The sequence below is a fragment of the Thunnus maccoyii genome, chromosome 10, assembly GCF_910596095.1.
Source record: "Thunnus maccoyii chromosome 10, fThuMac1.1, whole genome shotgun sequence".
NCBI lineage: Eukaryota > Metazoa > Chordata > Actinopteri > Scombriformes > Scombridae > Thunnus > Thunnus maccoyii.
In genome coordinates, this window is record NC_056542.1 from 22,324,058 (window position 1) to 22,346,243 (window position 22,186).

The 22,186-nt window shown below is 39.3% G+C and overlaps 1 protein-coding gene across 2 annotated transcripts in view; it reads right to left on the minus strand.

Moving 5' to 3' along the window:
* Nucleotides 1–17,248: 17,248 nt before the first annotated feature.
* irx4a (iroquois homeobox 4a) overlaps nucleotides 17,249–22,186 on the minus strand; it is a 31,878-nt gene continuing 26,940 nt past the window's right edge. For both annotated transcript variants that reach the window (XM_042424404.1, XM_042424403.1), the window contains 3 exons: nucleotides 21,889–21,995; nucleotides 19,770–20,080; nucleotides 17,249–18,526 (listed from right to left, as the gene is read on the minus strand). In XM_042424404.1, coding sequence (XP_042280338.1) covers nucleotides 17,805–18,526; nucleotides 19,770–20,080; nucleotides 21,889–21,995 — 1,140 coding nt within the window. In that variant the 3' untranslated portion in view covers nucleotides 17,249–17,804. The remainder of the gene's footprint in view (nucleotides 18,527–19,769; nucleotides 20,081–21,888; nucleotides 21,996–22,186) is intronic.

Sequence of the window (22,186 nt, forward strand, 5' to 3'; positions counted from 1 at the left end):
CTCAATATAATTCTGTCAAACTGTGCCATTGCAGTTCAATGGGTAATGTTTACTGTATTGTTAAAAAATACCAAAAATGTTATTTAAGCTGCCCTCGTGATGTATGTGGAGGTAGGTGTCTGCATGTGGTTTTGAGATTCTGGCTGTAACTCACATGAGAGTGCGTCTAAATTGTAAGCACTTAAAGTGTAACCTCAAACTAACCCCAAACACTTTGCAAAGCACTTAAGACTCACTTTATGTGGTTCAACTTGCTACTAGCAACATACCTCAAGTTTTTAGCTGACATTATTGAAACCTTATTGAAGTTCTGAACCTGTTTCAAACCACATAACCAAACAGTTAAGGTCAGTGTTATACAAGTGAGTATTAAGCATGTGCCCACAAGCAAGCGTAGAAAAGGTCTTGATTTTCTGTAAACATATTAGATACACGTACAAAGGTATTAGCAGTAAAATGTATATTAAATATTAATGGTTAAGTCACTACCACCAAAGAACAGTCAATTAGTGATGCATTAAACCTATACTTTTTGGTGTAACTCCTCCATATATATCAACTTTTGTCTAGTTTAAAACTCCAACAGTACATAAATAAATGCCTTTTTTTAAAAACCTCTACTACAAGCACCAGAGTTTTATATGCAGCTATGTGCAGGCCTAACTACATGAAAATGTTTAGTTCAAAATGGTTCAGACTTTTCATGGGTTATTATGAGTGTTTAGGATCACACTTTTTGAATTTGTAATACCACCTGACAGCACCTCCGAATGACCAGATTTCCTCCTAGCTTCCCAGCTGGATAGTTTCAAATGCAACATACTTCACAACTGAGTTTCAAAACATCAACAGTGAGCTTAGCAGAAAATCTGATGTAGAGATTTTGGTCACAAAGAGAGTGTCTTTAAGGAGCCACTAGTCATTGAGTTAGTCATAAACTATGATCATGTTTTGCAGGAAGATAAATAAAAGAGAGCTTTTTTTTTAGCCTTTTGCTGAACCAGACGCTCCTGATTTCTGACCCCCATGCAGATCTTTCAGCAAACCTTTAGGAATAGCTTTGAAAAAGAAACCTCCTTCCTACCTGGAGGAAAAATTCTGTCATTTTAAGACTAAAAACCACTTGGAGTTTATGTCCTCACAACAGCTCCTGCTTTAGGCCATCATTTTTCTCTATGGAGCTTACACTTATCTCTGACTCTCCTGTGGAAACTCCTGTCAGTACTACACACCTGCACTACATCCCTTAAAAAAATGCGTTCTTACATTGGTGGTCAGATAAAACAGATTCTAACAATATCCAAGAAATAATATGTTGCCATTTGCTTCAGTATTGACCATTCAGTGCAGTTCTAAATATTATCTTGACAAAAAACACAGCAAAAAGTGTTTCTACTCTCTCCATGTTGGGTTTTTTTTGTTCTGTTTTGTTTGTTTTGACATACAAGAAAATACTGGATTTGTATTTTTCACCTAAGGAGAGGAAGCCAGTGTGATCAAGCACAGAATCTGTCTTTGAAATGTACAAACACACACACAAACACACACACACGTCTACATCCAAACCGGTCGGCTTGCATACATACAGTACATACACGCTGAAGTAACCAGACAGACACATCCGATGTGTGTGTCTGTGTGTGAGGCCTCCATAACCCAGACATGCTGTGTAAAAGTATACAAAGTGTGCAAGTGTCCGTGGGACATGCTAAGCAAGTTCAACACACCTCTATACACGCTGACAACCATGCCCACATTTAACACATGAACTGCAAGTGCCAAACGTTCAGGCTCTGCTGGCTTGTTCTGGGGGTTTGCGCCCACACACACACACACACACACACACACATTGGTGCACACACGGTGTCTCATCGAAGAACTCACTAGAGACTTTGTGGCTTGGCATTTGGCCCATCAACATTCTATTTCCTCTCTGCCCCTCTCTCCTGAAGTCTCATTTCCATCGGCTGACAAACACAAAGGCAGGATCCTCTCTGCTCACTGAATCTGTTAAAATAAATAAATAAATCTCCACACCGCTGTACATCAGTTAATTATCTGTTTCACTGAGTGGCAGACTGTCTCCACCTTACTTTCTGCTTGCATGTTTCCACACACACACACACACACACACATACAAAAAAAAGAAGCAGAGAGATAGAGAGATAGAGAAGCAGGGAGAAAGAGAGATGGCAGACTGCCACAGTGGCTTTCATTGTGAACTTGTTTAGTCGAAATTACGAGTCGGAGGATTATGAAAGACTGTAATTAGGTGTTGCCGAATGATTGTGCAAAAGAGTGAGTGACTGCATGGCGTACTCCTGACTTACCTTGTTAAAAAGTCCTTAAGGTGAGTTGGCATGTCATTCAGGCTGTAATGCCTTACACCTAGCGGGGGAGTTTTAAGTCATTTTGGCATGTAATTATCAAAGGAACACTTTGTGATAGATGGCAGAGTCAACGACGGAGAGATCAAGAGAGCAGCAGGAAAAGAGAGAGTGAGACACGCAGTCTGAGCCTCATCATAATTAGAGGATTTCTCTGACTTTGATCCAGCGGATAAGAATTTTCTCATGGATCTCTTTTTAAAAGTTGGTATATTAGACCTATACCTCAGACACATCTGTGCACCTGTCAAACAAGCTATTCTAATTAGCTGTCAAAGGGAGACTTACTAAATGCTTACCTTCAGTGATAACAAAGTGCTGAAGTCAAAGTGTGTGAAAATAAGCACAAATAAATCTTTGTGCGTGGCAAGTGGCAATTTTGGTGGTGGTAATCCTTTAATATGCCATAGTGATCCTGAGCCTATTACCCAAATTCAGGTATTAGGTTCAGCGGGTCCTATAAAACAAGAATGGTGTAGGATTTATTGAAATTATGAAGTAATCTTGCATGCAACCTGTTTGGGTTCATGACCCATAATCTCCATAAACACTGTTTCATTTACCTCGGGTCTTTCAATTTTCTCCACATAAACATGCAGGAGCCATACTTTGCGACTTTGTATAAAGTTTAGCTTGTGACACATGGAGTAAATACCTACAGTATAATATGGAGGAAATCATCAATTAATGGCTTCATTATATTGCAAAAGCATTTGCAATACTTGAGATCATCACAATAATGATAAGATATCAGTTTTCAGGCCCTATGATTAAATTATTTTATCTCACTGTAATGGCAGGGAGCCAATCTGAAGCCGGTCGGCTGAGAAGGACACAGTGCGCATGCTCTATGGGACCAAAAACACAGAAGCAAAAGGAAGCATGACAGCCTTTGGCATTTGGCACCATCTTTGAATGCTGTATCCAGTTCTCCTTAATACATCCAAGGTCAAAGTTCACAAATGTTGACGTGAAACTTGACACAAAAATTGAGGTGGATTTATATTTTCCCCCAATTCACTGATTGGAGCAAAATTTCACCATTTTAAATGCTGATTTGACCGGGCCTTTAAAAAGTACAAAATATTAAATAGAATTTTTTTAAAAGATGGGTTTCCCAGAGCAAAAGTATTGAAAAACTACTCTACAGAATCAGCTTCTACATCTCTATGCCATAATACTTTATGCTCATTTCCTCTATCATTGAACTGCTGCCATGCAGAGGAAAGGACATAATGATTCAACTCAGAGATGCTGGCCAAATCTGTTCTGTACATATGCATGGCATTCCTGTTTAGAGGATGAGCAAATATAGGACAGAAGTGAGTTCAAACACAGAGACCTGTGCAACCTTTTACTCTAATCTGCAACATTTTCACTAGATAGGAAAGGGAAAGCAAATCATGAAAAATTACAATTAATATCAGAGCTATAAGAACATGATGGGTCTATTTTAATGTCTGTATTTCATCAAAGGCCCCTAATTTAAAAAATAAAAAAAATGAAAGCATGCCCTATTATTTATCCTTTAATGATAAATTCATACAGATGAATCTATTATGTCTCCAACATAAATGCTGTCTATATTGCAGTGTCAAAAATGATTTCCTTTCCTTTTATCTCCTTTACTCATTTTCTGTTTTATCTTCAAACAGATTTTAATATAAATCCTCAATTATGTTCAAAGGAAATATCCATTTAATGTCAGGATTTACTTAGAATTAAATACAACAAAGACATTTCTGGGAACATTCCTTTAACAATGCAGGCCACATAGAGAACACAATACATTACACACTCTGAGGGAGACGTGCCAAGGGACAAACACTTTCTACTTTTTTCTTTATCCAAGTCATATTTATTTTATTAGGTGTATTCTCCATAGGCTTCATGGTGGCAGGATAGCCATGCGCTCAGACACTCACTCACATACACATACGCACACACGCGACAGGACCCCAGATCTCCACTGGTGCATGTAGTGATTCTATTTTTTTTTTTTTTTTCCTCTTGGAGTTTTTATTTTTTTCTTTCTTCCAGAGAGGATAACAAACACCAGCAGCCAGACATAATTAGTATTGGAGAAGACACAAAGAGTAGCTCCTAATGACTACAAACATCTATGCGGTTGACTTTTGTGTATGTAATTGAAAGGGGGTGAAAATCAATAGCATTCAATGAAAACTAATTGCGAGAGGTGAGAGTGGGGAGCTGTGAGGCGTCTATTAGGAGGAGGCAACAGCAAACCACTATGAAGATTCTTCAGTCAGTTAGAAAAGCGCTCTGAGCGCAAATTTGTGTGAAACTGTGCGTGAAAAATGGCTGAATAAAATACCCATAATTCTTCTATTATTTAGTAACTTTCAGGCAACATGGAGTGATGGGAAGCAGATGGAAAAGGAGGGAAAGAGAAGAGCATTGTCTCTTTGAATATCTGCAGTTGTTGATGTTACAGAGTATGTCTCTGTAAGATTAATAGGATAAAATTTATAGTAAAAAGGAAAGGATTTCAACTTTTTACAGCCTTGTTTTGAGGACTTGATGATGTAAGATTACAGTTTTTGCTACAAAAACTACTTAACTTGATGATTCTGTTTCTTATATAAGGCTGTTGTTCACCCGATTTTTTATGAACTATAATCTCATAAAATAAAAAAGGTAAACTTGCAGACAGAATTGTGATGAGAGATAAATACATCTACAGTATTTCCTTTTTGTTATTCATGTCTGGTAACTAATTTATGTCTTCTTTAGATTATAATAGTAACATTAACAATTTTACTGAAATTGTATTTCACTCTTAAATCCCCTCAAATTAAGTAATATTTTTTATTGTATTATTTAATTCATGTATTTGAATGTGGATTCTCCATTTGTAGAATGAAATTTTTAAAAAAAAAGAAATTTTCTGTTCTACTTTCATTTTTGACACTGAGAGTGGTGATATGGTTTACAATTTGAAATATCACACCAGTCAGAGTGTTTGAAAACACTTCTGACCTACAAACCTATAAATCCGGCAAAATATCACACATTTACTGAAGTGATATTCCTATGCAGACTGAATAAACAGGATATTGATGGAGTCAAAAGTCAAACACTCCGGCCATCAGGATGATAGATACAGGCTACAGACATCTGCCAAGTTCACATGGGTGTATGTTTACATTGTGATTGAGTTTGAAGCCTGGAGTAACAAAGGGCAAGTCCTGACAAGCAAATGAACACATTTCTATCTTTGAAAGGGATTCCATGATGCCTCTTTAATAACAATATCTATAACTACTTTATGACTCTTATCTGGTAGTAAATGACAGCTCAAATAAATTATATTTTAATTATTATTTAGAAATGCTTACTGTCAGCACTTTGGTTTCCATTGTCCTGGCTCTGCTACACTTCAAACATCACCTGTGGTCCTGTACACACACACAGGAGCACACACACGCTCACAATTACACAGAGATTATGAAGAGGCCACTGCAAAACAACCACAGTCAGTTCACACTACACATACACACATGCAAGCACAAATGTCAGTTGGCTGTGGTCGTTGGCAGTGGCCTTGCCATAATCTCTATCTAATTATATACACAGCCAGGCTTACTGTTTCAATGCAGAGACCTGAGAAAATACAACCTGCTAATCTTATTTGCACACAGTGGCAATAACCTGCTGGGTGAAGAGAGAGGAGAGGAGAGGAGAGGAGAGGAGAGGAGAGGAGAGGAGAGGAGAGGAGAGGAGAGGAGAGGAGAGGAGAGGAGAGGAGAAGAGAGGAGAGGAGAGGAGAGGAGAGGAGAGGAGAGGAGAGGGAGGAGAGGAAGAAATAACAGAAGAGGAGAAGAGAGTAGAAGGATTGGGTTTACAAACATTACTTACTTTATGTAATTATAGTTCGTGTGACTATATGCTATTTTTTTGTATTTCCATTTTATTGCTGATAAACAAGGGACATTTTGTAAATATTAACTGTATTAAACTGCTTTTGAATTTGAATTTACTGATCTATAACTATAACACACCTATTTTGTGTCTCTTATCTCTAACTGATGCAGTTCCCACTTCAAATATCAGAATACTTGTAATTTTTTCATTCCCAGCCTTACTTATAAATAGTGTCGATGGCAGTATTTCCATTTTGACCCTCCTCCTTCTAAGTGTGTGTATAGTCTATATGGAGGATGGCTGAGTCTTTGTTTCCACTTGAATGCAAGTGATAGAATATATTCCTTCTCCAAAGGAGGTGTGATGCAGACAGGGTGTCTCACACAGACACACACACACACAGGCCTACACAGCCCCACACACACACACACTATGTAAATAATGAATGTGTCTTAAAGGGTTTCACCCCACCACAGCTGGCCCACTTCAATTAGAACGCTTTGCACTCATCTTTTCCTTCCTTTCTCATGTGCCTTTCCTCTCCTTTCCTTGCTCATTCCAGTATGTGCGCTCTTCTACCATCAGCTCCTGACTTGTTATGTAAAATGCAGGATGCACAGTTTCTAAGTAAATCATTTTAAAGGAATTTTTTTTCTCTTCTTCACAGCTTCACAAGTTCATGTAGGACTATAAACTTAAAACGTATATAGAAAAAAAATGAGACTGTCCTCACAAGAAAAACAACAAAATCTATTTTTATATCTAAATTTATATTCAAGTGTAGAAATGATAATGGGAGCAAAGGAGGACATTGGATGGTATATTGTTTTGTTTTCCAACAGTTGCCTTAATTTAATAGTGTTACATGTTAACTTGTTCAAAAGAAGCCTTGTCTAATCTGCTCTGCAACATGTTAAAACGTGCCTCTCCTGCTGTGGTGGTTAATTTTCCGATTGCAGCAACTCTGCTTCTACAGGTTTTGCAGGTCACAGCTGAGCCTTGGTTAAACTTTGAGGAAGTATTTGAATATCAACGCAATAAAGTCCACTATATTATCTTAAATCTCACAAGCTGAAAACGTATGCTGTGTTTAAGCTTACTTTATCTTCATCTTTCTATTCTTGCCTCCTGATCTCTTAAATTTAGTGGAGGCCTTGTGTGACCCTTGTCTAACTCTGCTACTCAACCTCACCGCTCTCTGTCTGACTGATCCCACCCCCTCCCACCCCCCCGCCCCCTCTCTTCCTCCCGCTTTACTTCCACTCACCATAAGTGGAGGCCCTGGCCTGGTCTAGTCTACCTCCAAACACATCTAATTACTCCGATGCCAAGCGTTTCCCATCCATCACATTATCTTTCAGAGACGAGGTATTAGCGCTCCCCGTCCCGTCAGCCAATTACCTGCTGCCTTCTGCTTGAGTCACCTGCATTGCAAATGTGACCTTTACTTAGAGGGCTGATTGCATGTTTCCTGGAGTGTGTGAGAGAATGCAGGGTTTTGAAGTGCGTGTGTACGTGTGTGTGTGTGTGTGTGTTAGAGAGAGTATGTGATCTCCAAAAGGGTGTGTTATAAGAGAATGAAAATGTGTAAGTGCATGTGTGTGTGCACATGCATGCATGTAGTTGTACATATTAACCAAGGGCCTGCCTATGCTGCAGCTGTGTGTCTTTAGGTGTGCTGGGTGAATAGAATGTGCATTGCGTGTGTTATGTTTGTGTAAATGCTCATGTATTAATGCAGATCTTTCTGTGTGCATGTGAAAAACCTGAAGACCTCTTACATGTGTGTGTGTGTGTGTTTGTGTATGTGTGTGTGTGTGTGTGTGTGTGTGTCTACGTGTATGAGTGGGCCGGGGCAGTGAGCAAACCCTCTCAGACACCCCTCTGACCCCCCCTCGCCCTCCCCCATGTGACGGGCTGTCGTGAATGTTAATGTTCTGTGATGGCTGTGGAGCAAATAAGTGTTTCTGACACAGTACAGGCTCCCATTACAGGAGCAGGCCAAATGGGCTCGCTAGTGCCTTAATGAGCAGGCAGCTCAGTCAGCCGCAGCCACTGTACCAGTCCCACACACTGCTTATGCAGGGACTAACCTCAACACCCTCGACCAGACCGAGAGAAAAAAAAAACGGACTTTCGCTGGCATCGTCTGAAAACCTTACTTGCGTTTTACTGAATTTCTTTTTCTTAAACTGTGGGACTATTTAGAAGCTGGGGAAGTTTTATGACTTAATATCAATTAAACCAACTCAAAACATTACACTTTTTTTATGGAAATGTATGCAGACTTATTTAAAAACGAGACACTTTCTCTTCTTACTTCTGGAGAAGTTGACTTTTTACAGTAAGAAATAGCTGACACTTCTCTGAGTGATAACAATATGCTTTCGACTGCTACTATAAGCAGGATTTTGAAATGTCAGTGGTCTCACAATTAAATATGTGTAACAAAAGTCTGTCTCTTCTGTGATTCTGTGATCTTCTGAAGATACAGAATGATTGTCTGGCTGTTTCAAAGTTGTAAAATTATTTGAATCGACCTGCCAAAAATGAAGTAACATGCAGTATAACGGTATTTATGACTTCTGCACAACACTCCCACATAATCTATCTCTCAGATATACAGTGGAAATATACTGTAGATTAATCCCAAATATACTTTCTTGTACATTAAAATTGCAGTTGTAAACAAGCATAATGGTAATTGCTACACTTGATAGCATTTGAAATTTTAATTTCCAGTAAGCAAGTAGTTTTTGTCTGGCATGGAGTTTTTATATGCAAGAAAGTTCTCCCGTTGAACATTAGTGTCAGTTAGTGCTTCAGTCCCCTGTGCTGTACACTAACAGCATCACAAAACATGTCCATTTGTTTCATACTGGGGTGACCAACAATATTGACACAAAAAGTCAATCTTTACAGAAGCAAGTCTAAATTAGTTTTTGTCATGGATCTTATTGATTGCAGATTTTATATAATCAGTATTCCTGTGGAACTGAAAAAAAAGTGTTTTTACATACAGCAGATAGCTATGTATTTTGATGGTCATTTTTAATGTCACTTGTGAAACAGGGTGCAGAAAAAGAAATTGGGAATGTCTGCAAAATATTTTTTGCTGAAAGGCAAACCAAGAGCCTTGTCCATTGTAAAGTCCCAGTTAGCCTGACAGCCTGTGGACACTATAAACTCAGTCACAACCAGTGAAGTGCAGTTACAAGCCTGTGAACAAAGAAGCTGTCTCTCCCTTCTCCCCCTGGATTGTCAAGAGAAAGTACAGCTTGTATGTTGAGTCAAACAGTTATTTCTGAAAAAAGGTGGAAAGCACATCGCTTGGCTGACTCATCACAATTTGGAGGGAAAATGAATCCCCCTTCTTCCACCTGAGGAGAGAAGATATCAGATAGAGGGAAAAGCTAAGAGGGAGGAGAGAGTAGGGTAAAGATATGGAAGCTGAGAAGCGGACATTAGGCTTGATTGAGACGCATGGCAGACGGCGAATCACTAGCGCATCAGAGCGTCAGAGAGTTGCCCAAGCTGTCTCTCAAAACTCCCCAAATAGTCTAAAGTCGACCTGTTGGAGTTACTGAGTCGTCACACTACATGTTGTAGCCCAGGAGCAATGGGCTCACAAAGGTGTCTCTTTTCCTCTCTCTGCGGGACTTGTTAGAGGTGCTATTTTGGAACCTTTCTGCCTTCATTTTCGCGGCTGCAAAGCTCCTTGAGCTGTAGCTACGACATAGTTCATAAAATTCTGTTTCCTGTTGAAAAGCAATTCAAGGTTAATTATTAGATTTAAGCTATACAATTCCTATTTTTGCTGCAATAATGCAAGAGCAACAACTAGTTTTCATATAATCAGTATATCCAATTATGAATAAAATGTCAGCTTTCTCTAATATGTTGAACATGTGCTTTGCATTCGCAAAACTACCATAGAACTATTCTTAATGCACATCTGCTGATATGATGCCATTGCTTCCTGGCCACAATGACATGCAGCAAAGCATGGAGCAACTAAAGGATGGATGGGAGGTGCTTGCTGAAAAGGAAATATAATTCTTTCAACACCCTCATCTTGCAAATTGGGATAGTAAATGGTGTATTCTGACTTTGCTCTATCTAAGTCATATGGAAACATGTTGAAGAGGTTTTCTTTCTCAGATGATCTGAGTAAAATATTTGTCGGACTGTTCACATTCTTCAATGAAAACAATGGTTTCTGCATTACACAGATGAGTCAGACGACACCAGTACACCATTTTCAGATAATAGAAGTGCCAATGCAGAAACTTCTCTCTGTAATGAGACTCAAAAGGTCACAGTAGCACTTAAAGGGAAAACCTCCGCATGCAAACAAGAAGGACTACAGATAATTTACTGAAAAACTAATTGGCAAACAGTCTAACAAGACACCCCCTTGGTAGACATTAAAGCATGAAAATAAATTAAATATGAAAAGCACATTTTCAGCAGTTGGGTTTAAAAAAAAGTATGATTAAATGAATAAAATTCTCACTTTGTGCCATATCTACACATGGCATCTCCTGTATGGTTAAGTTTAGGGAAATATCTTGGTTTTGGCAAATAAACTACAGTTAAAACACTTGATTAAGGTTTTAAGGTTAGATAACAAAAACATTTGGTTAAGATCGCAGTTACAGTTAATACAAAGGCAAATGTTAACAGCAGGTCTATGACAGAATACAAGCCGCGGTCTCGCTGCATGCCCATCCACCACCCTGACCCCCACACCCTTACTTTCCGCCTCACTAGAGCACACTACTCCCAGCATTGGCACTGAACATTGGCAACGGACATAAATTGTGAGTTGTAGAACCATCCAATATGAATGTAATTCCTGGGATACTGGGTTTGACTTTTGATGTGTGTTTATACTGAAGCCAACAATTAAACAGAACAGTCCCGTGGTGCACATGCCCATATACTGTAGCCAATGACCAAGAAGAGTGTAGGCTACAATTATGTGTTCAGAATAGTCATGTTAAACCATATTGGTTGGCTGAACGTCATTTCAACTTGCATAAAAGTACACAATTAAACCACTGTCACCACTGAGCAAACTCATTTGTATCAAAGCACATGATCACACAGGAACCAACAAGCAGCTGGACAAGCCTGTTACAACTGATAGGACATACTGTAGCGACAGCCTGCCGCGTGTTGCATTCCCTGACAATTGTCCTGCCAACTGTAAACAGGCCCTTTTTTTTGTTTAGCATTACTATTTTTTACATAGTGGTTTTGTATAGTTAATAAAATCAATATATGCATAGTTTCTAGCAGATGCTATCTCACAGAGCACTCTGCCAGTATTCAAATTGTGTTTTAAGATGTTTCAAGTTAACATTCAAGTTCAAATTTTGGTCTCTTAACTTCTGGAATCCCACTAGTCACTCCTCAATCTAAACACTGTATGAGACACAATGGAGAAAAGTCTGCATCAAAATTCTTCTCAATAATATATATTTTTTAAAGGAGATTGATTGTACAAAACACTTTTCACAGTTAAACAACCACCCAGCACTTTAGGAAACCTTTTGTTTCCAGAGAAACCTGAGGGCCTCATTTGTATGTTTTGTTGGAGCTCCTGAACACAATGGAAAATTGAAGCAAAGGTCAGTGTTAAGTCTCCCCTGGCTTTTGTTCTTTAAAACAACAATATTGTATTGATCTGTCCTGAATGATAAACACAAATGTGTTGGTAAAACACAGTCTCTTTTGACCTTTAGCAATTACTTCTACATGGCTTTAACAGTGCTTGCACTGTAGACAAAAAAAGTACAACTTAATTTCTTTTGTTTTTGCCTTTTTTATGAAACATCAACATTTTACTCAAGTAGAGCAGGCTTACATCATGATAGATTTTAGTCAAATTTCACAGATGCTGCTCTTTGCAATGTAATCACAGTAAATGCATTATGATTACAAGATGCTGTGGCATTGCTACAGTAGATTTACATCTGGTCCACAAGTAACTCTTAGGGCAGCAAGATTTGACTCAGCATTACTGCTTCCACCATATGGGCACACCTTATTGCCAAATAACATTTGAATATATTTTTGACCTTGGATTAATGGTTAGTGGGTGTTTCATCCCACAGCATGCCCAAACAGAAATTGCAAGTATGCATATTCATCAAATGAACACATATCGGCAATATTGGGTCTTCTTTTTCTTTTGCTCCATTAATTAAATTGCAGCAAGCAAATATTTTGAGCATGCCCTGTTTTTGAATTTGCTACCAATGTGATGTTAGATATCTCATTAATTTAGGAGATACTGGGGTTACAGCAGGCTATAATTAACAAAACTAAGAGTCTACAGCCAAGCTAATGGCTCTGTGAGGCTGTCCTCAGGGAAATGTTATGCTCACAGTGAAAATGCTAATATGCTGATGTTTAGTGGCTATAATGTTTACCATGTTCACCTTCTTAGTTTTGTGTGTCATCAAGCTTACATTTGCTAATTCGCACTAAACACAAAGTACAGTTGAGGCTAATGGGAAGATTATTTAAAGATTATTTTTTGAAATTTTTTGACAGCCAAAAGTTCAGAGGAATGTGGATTGTATCTTAACCAGCAGGCTTCTGGGTGCCCCAGAAGTCATGAGTTTTGCAGTTATTTGGTCATAAACCAAAGTATTGGACAAATTAAAGTTCTGACCTGTTGATGCGCTAGATGAAAAGTCAGGATTGCCAAACTTTTTAGAATTCATCCTGAGGGAGACATGAATGCCTGTATCATATTTCATCCCAATCCATCCCATAGTTTGACGAATTTCATTAAAAACCAAAAATATCAATCTGCTGGTGATGCTAGAGAAAGTTAGATGATCACCAAAGTCAGTAAGGTTCTTCATGGTTTCTTGGGAGCATGAATATCTGTACAAAAAATGTCATGTCAGTTGTTGAGACCAACCAACCAATAGACTCAGTCATTGCCATCCAGAGCTAACCACTAGCCTAAAAAAGTAATGATTCATCCTCATAATAATCAGACAGTTAACAACTTAGAGGCCTACTTATAGAATCTCAGTTATCTGGTGGCGAGCTTAACTCAGTTTAAGTTGTCTGACAGAGGTGAAGTGTGTTGTGATGACCCATGATCACACCCTCTTGACCTTTCCCCTGACCTTAAGAGGGTATGAGATAACAATATCGGACTTTTTTAAGGCTACAACCATAGTCGAGCGAGGTAAGGCAACCAGATAAGCTGAACTCCAACCAAAATTTTAGAAATCTGAGCAGCTCTCTATTCAACTATATTTGTGATTTAATTCGAGGACTCAAGTGGCTTATCCTCAAATGTAAAATTTTGAAATAAGTAAATTTTCTATTTATCCTTAATTTTGCTAGTTGAGTAAAGACTGTAGAATCACATAAACAACAAAGAAAAACAGAAAAAATAAAAAGAATGAGATATGTGCTTAAATAAGCTGTTAAGAAAAATAAACCACTTTTTAGAACATTTATTATACTTCTATTCAAGAAAGTAAAAGTATATAGGATGAATAACTATGTGAAATGGGTAGTGTTTATCTATCTATAACCTCTATGATTATGCAATTGGGAAAATAACTTTTAGTTCGGTCATCCAGTCAGACTTTGCAGAGCCAGCTGAGACGGTGAAAAGTGATGCCCCTCAGGCTAAAACCTCTTGACCTGTGGAATGACTGCAGGGAGGTGATGGCAGCAAGGGGCTGATAAAGGCCAGTCGCTGGGGCCTAAAGGCACATCCTGGACATGTCCTTTTGGCAGCCAGGCTCTGAACATAGCCACAAATACACACACACACACAAACACACACACACATACACGCACACATCACAGACAATTTCTCCAAGCAGTGGAAGAGGAATAAAAGGAGACACTTCAAATCTTCAAGTAGTGGAGTAAATATTCTACACCTCATCTTGGTGACTGGTGACTGATGACAAAAAGCACACACCTTTGGATTTACATGTCACTCACTAAAATCCTCCGAGTTACTGACACCACACCAAATTTCAATTTTACTATGTGTGCTCGGCCCTACTTTGGTCTTCTCAACTCTATAAACTCCTCTACTGATCTACTCTGTATTATATCAATAATATATTCATTTCTAAGATCAGCCATGCCAAGAATTCACATCAACTGACATTTAGATGTAATTTAATCCTTAGAGGAAAATATGTTTTTGAAATTATATGATTACACACCTACAGGCTGTTTTGTTTATTGTGGCTGTGAATGTATATTTTCTGATAGTAATACTTGCCTCATCTTAATTGGAATAAAAGGCCATTCCATTGATTCTTGAAAGGGGCGTTCAGGCCATAACAGCATTGTGCCTTCTGCTTGTGTGTGTGTGTGTGTATGCTCTTTGTATGTGGTCATGCTTCATATTTTCATTTAAGCTTTGATCACATTACTGCTATTCACACCGTATTAATGTTAGTCAATGAATAGATTAAATATTCAGTTAAGCCTGATGCGTGTTGAATGTGACTCTGTTTATGTGTGTGTCTGTGTGTGTGTGTGTGTGTGAGAGAGAGTTTGAGTAGTGTATGTTGATATGTAATGATGTGTAAATATATTTATGGCTCAGGGTCACAGTGGTATTAACCTGACCCAGGCTCTCTTTCTCTCTGGGGAGGCTCCGGGCTGCAGATTGTTCTGTGTTTCAGTCAGCGTTTGTGGGCCTACTACCAGTATAAACAAAGCACATGTATTTGACAGGATGCTTGTTTTTTTTGTTTTTTTTTTTTAAAAAGGGGGGGTCGGGAAGGAAGGAAAAGAGGAGGGAAGGAAGCACCAACTTGAGAAGTATCTTAGGTAGTTCTATAACTTCTAGGATATCATCCATACCATTGTGAAAAACCTTATCTCTAGACAATCATGTTGCACAAGACTGGTGGACAATTTTTTTAAGAAAGTGAGATCAAGCTTTGTATTAAACCCTTGACTCAGCTGCCCCACAAGAGGACTACATACTGCGCTCAGTTACGTGCCGCTTTTACCAAGTGTGGAAGGTATGCAGTTAAATGTCCCATCAGTCAGGCATATGCCAAAGGCCTACATCTTATTCAAGTTTTAAACCTCTAATTGGTAACGTTTAAAAGGCGTTTAAGAGTGCCCTTTCTTCTCCCTTTTCTCATTTCCCATTTAATGTGTTGTGTCAAAGTCTATTACCTCAGTTGGACGTTTCTGTCCCTTAAGTTGAAAAAAGGGAGGGGGGTGAGAGAGAGAAAGAGAGAGGGAGAGTGAGAGAGTGAGATAGAGAGAGAGGGGGGTGGGGGGTGGGGGGGAGCCATCAGCTGAGGTTTGCCAGGCAGGTCGATAAAGCTTTTAGATTTGGAGATGTTTTCAGGGGGAGCCCATTTCCTGCGGCTAAGAGTTGTTAATGGAGCTTAAGGAATTATCTTATGACTCTCTGTTTGAGAGCAGTTTATTCCAGCCCGGACCCTGCTCCTGTGTCGGAGTGGCTGAATATGCTGCTGTCAAACCCGCTTAATGAAAAGTAACGCGTCGCTGATTACAGTTTTATTTGGTCTCTATGTAAAAAGCTCCTGTTAATTTACCATCTCGCTCCCTCTGTGTGTTCGTATTTGCCACGGCTGAATGGTTTAGTTATAGCTGGCTTCTCTCTCTCTCTCTCTCTCTCTCTCTCTCTCTCTCTCTCTCTCTTCCTCTCTCTCTCTTTCTCTTCCTTCATGTCTCTTTCTCTCAAATAAAAAGCCACTTGGTTCGGAGGTCTAATAAAATCTGTCTTCATGCTAAATTAATTAAACGTCGAGGCTATATTGTCTTATCAGTAGGGACTTTAACTCTGGCCTAATTTTTCTATCAGTGGCTATGAAAAATTAAATACACAATTTTGCATGTAGGCTAATAAAAAGCCTTGCATCAAGTAAAATATGAATACAAAATATCTCTATAAAAATAAGTACCCATTAACACCGCATACACCTGTCAGATATCTATTCCCTGACAGCATTTATGTCTTACCCCGAATTTATTTTGCGGTCATGTCAACTTTGCTCTCGAAATGCTGCAGGCAAGGTTTTCCGACCTATGAAAGCAAATGAAAACATACATCCTGACTCTGATATATAGAAAATATCTTTTGTCCACTATAGCACTTTCTTCCAGGGGGGGTAGATCTCAATCGTTTGTGCTTTTTTCCCCATTAAAATTCATCACTGAAGCCCACCCCTCCCTTCCTCCCCCCCCTCTCACAGGACATACAGTCCCCCGAGAGCTCCACTTTCGCCATTACTGTCAAGTACCCTTGACTCCTTTCTTTTTGCCCTTTTATCTACAACAACTAATTCGAGTTCCTTTGCCCTTTTCACTTTTAGACGACGTGAGTGCCTCTCTCGTAAAGCCCTTTCACTTTTCAGAGGAGGAATCAGCATCCAAGCTTTTTTTTCTTTTCTTTTTTTTCTGTGGGCCTAGTCTCTCTGAAATTGAGGGGTTAGTGTGTCAAAACGTAAACTCCTCACTTCAAATTATTTCGCAGGGCCTCCCGTTTTGAACCCATTAATGGACGTATGGCGAATAACTTACCCTTTTGACAGCTGCATCATGGACGATGTTGAGATGTTTCGATAATATTATCAGAGAGCAGAGAGGGGAAATCAATAGCCTGACATGAAATATGACTGCGAACATCCCAATTACAGCCTGTTTAGAGGGAATTAATGAGGCAGATCTTAGATACTGATATTGTTCTGTCTTGAGGGTTGAGCTGCCTCATTTTCTCGCTGTCACTAAATGAGAGTGAATGTTTTTTTTTATTTATTTTTTTAAATAACACAAGGTCGGAACTATATTACCTCGCGCTTGTTTTAATGGGTTAAGAATGAATTGGAATGATAAAACTGATTTATTTAACAGCATATTGCGTTTCAAAAGGTACTCTCTGCTCAGTCGTGTAGTAGGCCCCATGACGTCCTAGTTGTGTGAAGGAAAATACATTTCAAAAGACAGACCAAGGAAGAAAAGCAAGGACATTCTTTTTTTTCAGCACCATGGACAGCAACTCTTATATTAACCCAACATCACAAGCGCTCCTCAGAAAACGACTGCTTTTATTTTCAGTGAACAAAGTTGAAACGCTCTCATCCACTTCCTACAGGAGAGCTGTGCATTTGTGAGACTTTTTTTCATTTAATAGTGATACTCAACTGCTGAGACCTAAATAATATTCAATTACATTTGCATGCGCATAGTAAAGAAAAGTAAAAAATAAATCATGTAAACCTCAGGCCTATTTTTTTTCCCAAGATGTAAACTTGTAGTTATACATTTCGATAAGTTTTGTGCGTGCGTTGAATCAAATAAGCCAAACCGATCCGAATGTTTCACTTGTAACGCCAATGTAACAGCTATAGCCTACCATTGCTTTTAAAAAAACGAATAAAACATAATGAGGGGAACATGAAGACGAAGTATGCTTTTCCATCCGACTCTCAGTCAGCCACAAAAGTCTGTGTCTTTTAGCAACAAAAGGGTCATTTGGTTTTGTTAGGAACAGAAGAGTTTGTTGATAGTTTTTGGGAAACTCATGGCACTGTCTTTGGAGGAGTCTTGATGCTGCTGCAAGGCCGCCGCGCTCCTCTCAGCCTCCAGAATGGCGCCTTTGGTGTTCGTGGTCCAAGAGACGGTGGTGTTGGTCAGAGCCTGGCTCAAAGTGCTGTGCCTGAACAAGGGGTCGTGGAAAACCCCGTCCACCCAGTTTCTCAGGGTCGTGACCGGCGAGTCCTGCCTGTTGTCCAGGCCGGCCACGGGTGAGGTAGCGGCGGGGGACGGGGTGAGGGAGGAGGGCGGCGGCTGGCACCTCAGCATACAGGACGGGTACTCAGTCTGGTTCAGGGATGTCGCGGTCTGGGCCAAAGACCAGATCCGAGGTTTGCCGTCTAATATCTGGTGCCCTTGTTGCTGCTGCTGTTGTTGCTGCTGATTATAGCACGCCTTTGCTTGCTGTCTGCTGTCCGGCTGGAAATCCTCCGGATTCGTTTTGAGACAACTTTTGCTCAAGTCCTGCTCCCCCCCGAGAGAGACGGGGATGGAGATTTTCAGAGACGTGTCCTTGATGAGGTGTTCAGTGGGGCAGTCGTTCGTCGTTGACATGTGTGTGTTCATGTGGTATCGGTGCTTCAGCTCACACTCCGAGCTCTCAGACTCCAGAGTGTCGAAATCGTCCAAGTCGCTCAACTGAAGGTCCTTATCAGCCCGACTTCGGGTTTCTAGGAAGAAAAAAAGATCAGAAAGGAGACAACAGACTTGTCAGTGAAAGATTTGGTGTCATATCATGCGACATTAGATCTGATCCGGAACAGTCAATCTCGAATCCATTGAACTTGTAGTCACACTTTTATAGCTGTTCGTTCAATTAAGGAGTTAATGTTTACAGCCTAATTTACTACAGTCATAATACATATGATCAAAACAATTATCAGCTTTATGATCATCAATTATACTTTCAGAAATGTATAGCTAGTTTACATCAGCTTGATATAATTCAGTTCATTAACTGAATTCATGAATTTAGGCCTGTCAGAAATATCAACATGATTTAACTGAATATTTGCCTAAACTGAGTTTAAGTAGTTTAGGTGAAACTGACTGAGGCCTGTCCAAGGGTAATCTAAAGTTAAAAATTCTTTATGTTGACCAAAGTCAATGTCAGGCCTGCACACTGCTGATGCTGTTAATTCTACGTATTGTTTCTGACACAGTGCATATTACAGAAATAAAATGTTCAACAAAACAAATTGAAAGGCCTCGTTGACATTTGTTTCTAATTATCAGCATGATATATTGTTTAGCAATAATTAGGCTACAGTATCAAACAAACACTGTTCTTGTTAAAATTCTAAAATAAAATAATATTAAGTGTAAGACCGACAGGGTTTCAGAGATTCAAATCCCTTACACTGATTAGTGGATTTTGATACTGAAATTTTATTCTAATTTACATTCTGAACTAAATAAAAATGTCAGTTTGGTAACATTATCCCAGTTTATGGTGTGTCATAGCAGCTGAAGAATAAATAGATCCAGCAGATTCAAATTATATAGCTACATGTACAGTTATTTTTGTCCTAGTTGTTCTTATTATTTTCATTTCCATTATCAATCAGTATCATCATGATTCCTCCATGTGCATGAAGCGTTCAGCATTTTGGTCAACTCCAGTTGTTTTTAAATGTGCCCTATACATAAACTTGACTCGACTAAGAGGTTTCTAAAAGGGTCTTATTTTAAGCTATACTCAAAAATAATACTTTGGTGAGGAATGTTTGCATTCCAAAAAAAGTGTACCTTTCTAATACTAATTTCAATGTAACAATGCATTTTTTAGAAAAGATGTCATACATGCTGTTTTTTAAGCAGGCTCTTGAGACAAACAACGCCTGTTATGTTCTGCCAAACAATTAAGCAGTGTTATTTTCTTTCTCCAGAGCAACAAGACATTGTGACACTAACCATCCTCATTGTTTTCGCTTTTTATCTGCTCCTCCTGAGACCCGTCCTCATCCTCGTCATATCTCTTCTCCTCTGAGCCCTTGTTTCTGGGCGGCCATGTCATCTTGTTTTCCTTCTTGAGCCTCCTCCTGGCGTTTGCGAACCAGGTAGACACCTGCGTCAGAGTCATCTTGGTGATGATGGCCAGCATGATCTTCTCGCCTTTAGTTGGGTACGGGTTCTTTCTGTGTTCCTGCAGCCAGGCCTTTAGCGTGCTGGTCGTTTCACGCGTTGCGTTCTTTCGCCTTGTTCCTCCATCCATGGAACCATATCTGTTAATTGAGAAGACGCAACCACAGTGATAATGAGATGGTAAATATAGTATGTGATGCTTGTTGCATGACAATTTCTGATGTGTTGCTCTTGCAATGTCTCTCCTGAAAACAATGAGAGAGCCATCTGCTTTTTGGAGTCTTCTTGAAATGTGCATACTGCAAAAAGCTTTATAAACCCAACAGTCGCACACATATTATTGCATAAAGACTAATAAATAAACAAACACATGTCAGTTAAGAGACATGATTTAGAAAGTACAATGGAGGAGAAGGTAAGGGGAAAACCACCCCCTTTTTAAGCACACCATACTGTACACATTGTCTTTCCCTAAGTAAATGGTAAAGAACATTCAGAATATTCGTAAATGGCAAGCCATGTTAATATAATTCTCCATAAATGGAGAACAGCATTGAACCTGCCTGGACTATGTGCAGTATCCAGTATTACACAGGATTGACAAGATGGAAGGCTATACATGACTTCTACTCTGAGAAGTACCTACACTGATATACAAAGTAAATTTGCTATCCTTATCTTTTGGAAATATGCAAAGTTCCCTAACAAGTAAGATGTTTTACCCGTAATAACGCCACGTGTATTGTATTGTACTGTATATTGTAGGTCCTCTAAGTGCAGCATACGACTCCCTCCCTACCCTCTCCTCTCACACAAATATCAACCATAGACCTACATTTAAAATGCACAGTGTTGATTTTCAGTCAGCAGTGAGCTGTAAAAGTCCTCTCAGGGGAGGCTTTTATGAGGCCTTTATTGCTCTGTATAGCTTAGTGCAGGTCAAGCACTGCTAAGGGAATCAAAAGGAGAGGAACGCTGCACCTTTCCTTACCCTGTGTTGTTCCCTCACAGATAAAATAGACTGTAAAATTGCTTTATTGAGTGTAATGATGAGCCCTCAGGTGAAAGGCGGGCTCAGATAGAGTGGTACTGCTGTAGGCCTGCTTGTTTATCTGAGTGCCACTAATTCTGTTTTGCCTTCGACTTGGGCCTTTTGTTGTATGTGCACTTATTAGGTTTCCTGCTGACATGTTTTGCACTTTATATTGAATTTAGAGTGACTTGTAAAAAGGCCGGCTCATGGATTTGTGTTGTGGGAACTCTCAGTTTGCAGTGGAGCTAATCTGTATGACACTTTGTAGATCAATTAACGCACAACGCTATAAAAACAAGAATGTTTCCCATGCTACCCTCTGCAATTGCCTTAGCGCTGGCTTCTTTAAAGTTGCGTGTTCAATCCAAAGAGCATGCGGATCACAATTTACAAAATAATGTATTGTTATCATTGAGGTCCTATATTTTCACCATATCCCAGACTTAATTTGGATGTCATCTGATTATTGAGAAGACCTTTCCATATGGCAGGCATGCTCTTCACAAACGTGAAGAGGCCTCATGTCTTGCTCAAAGGGGCATGGGTCTTCTCAAGCACATCACCCCCATCAGGAAAGAAATGTGTAATGAGATGAAGGTGATAACCCTGTGCTGTTAGATGTGATGAGAATGGCCTTGATCTTGCACGGGATGATTGATTTAAACCCTACACTAGTGTACAATACTTTGAGTTTGCCTTGATTTTAATCACATCCTGTGTTTGTTGCTTAAAACAGATGAATGAAACTTGCAAACCTACATGACAGTTAACTTATATACTACACATTTTTATAGTAGTATAGTATAGTCGTACATATTCACAGTCACTCAAAGACGTCTCATGTTTGCACTGATAACCAGGCGTCTTAGCATTAGAAATATTACCTACTGTCCCATTGTCATAAAAACAACATACCTGTCATACTGATACTGTCCCAGGGTAGGATCATAAGGGTAGTAGGCTGTCGCCTGGGTTATTCCCGCATGCGCAGAAGCTGTGGCATCTTTAGTATCGAATGTGCCCTGCAATCATACATGAAGACAAGTGTTTGAGAGAGCGAAACAAAAGAAGTGCAATACATTTTGAAACATCAAATAACTCAAATGGTGCTGAATAAATACTGTATATCAATGATACATATTTGTACTGGCAGTAGTTTAAAGTTGTTTGTTTATGCAATTCATTGGGGCTAATTGTCTAGGACATGGTAAAA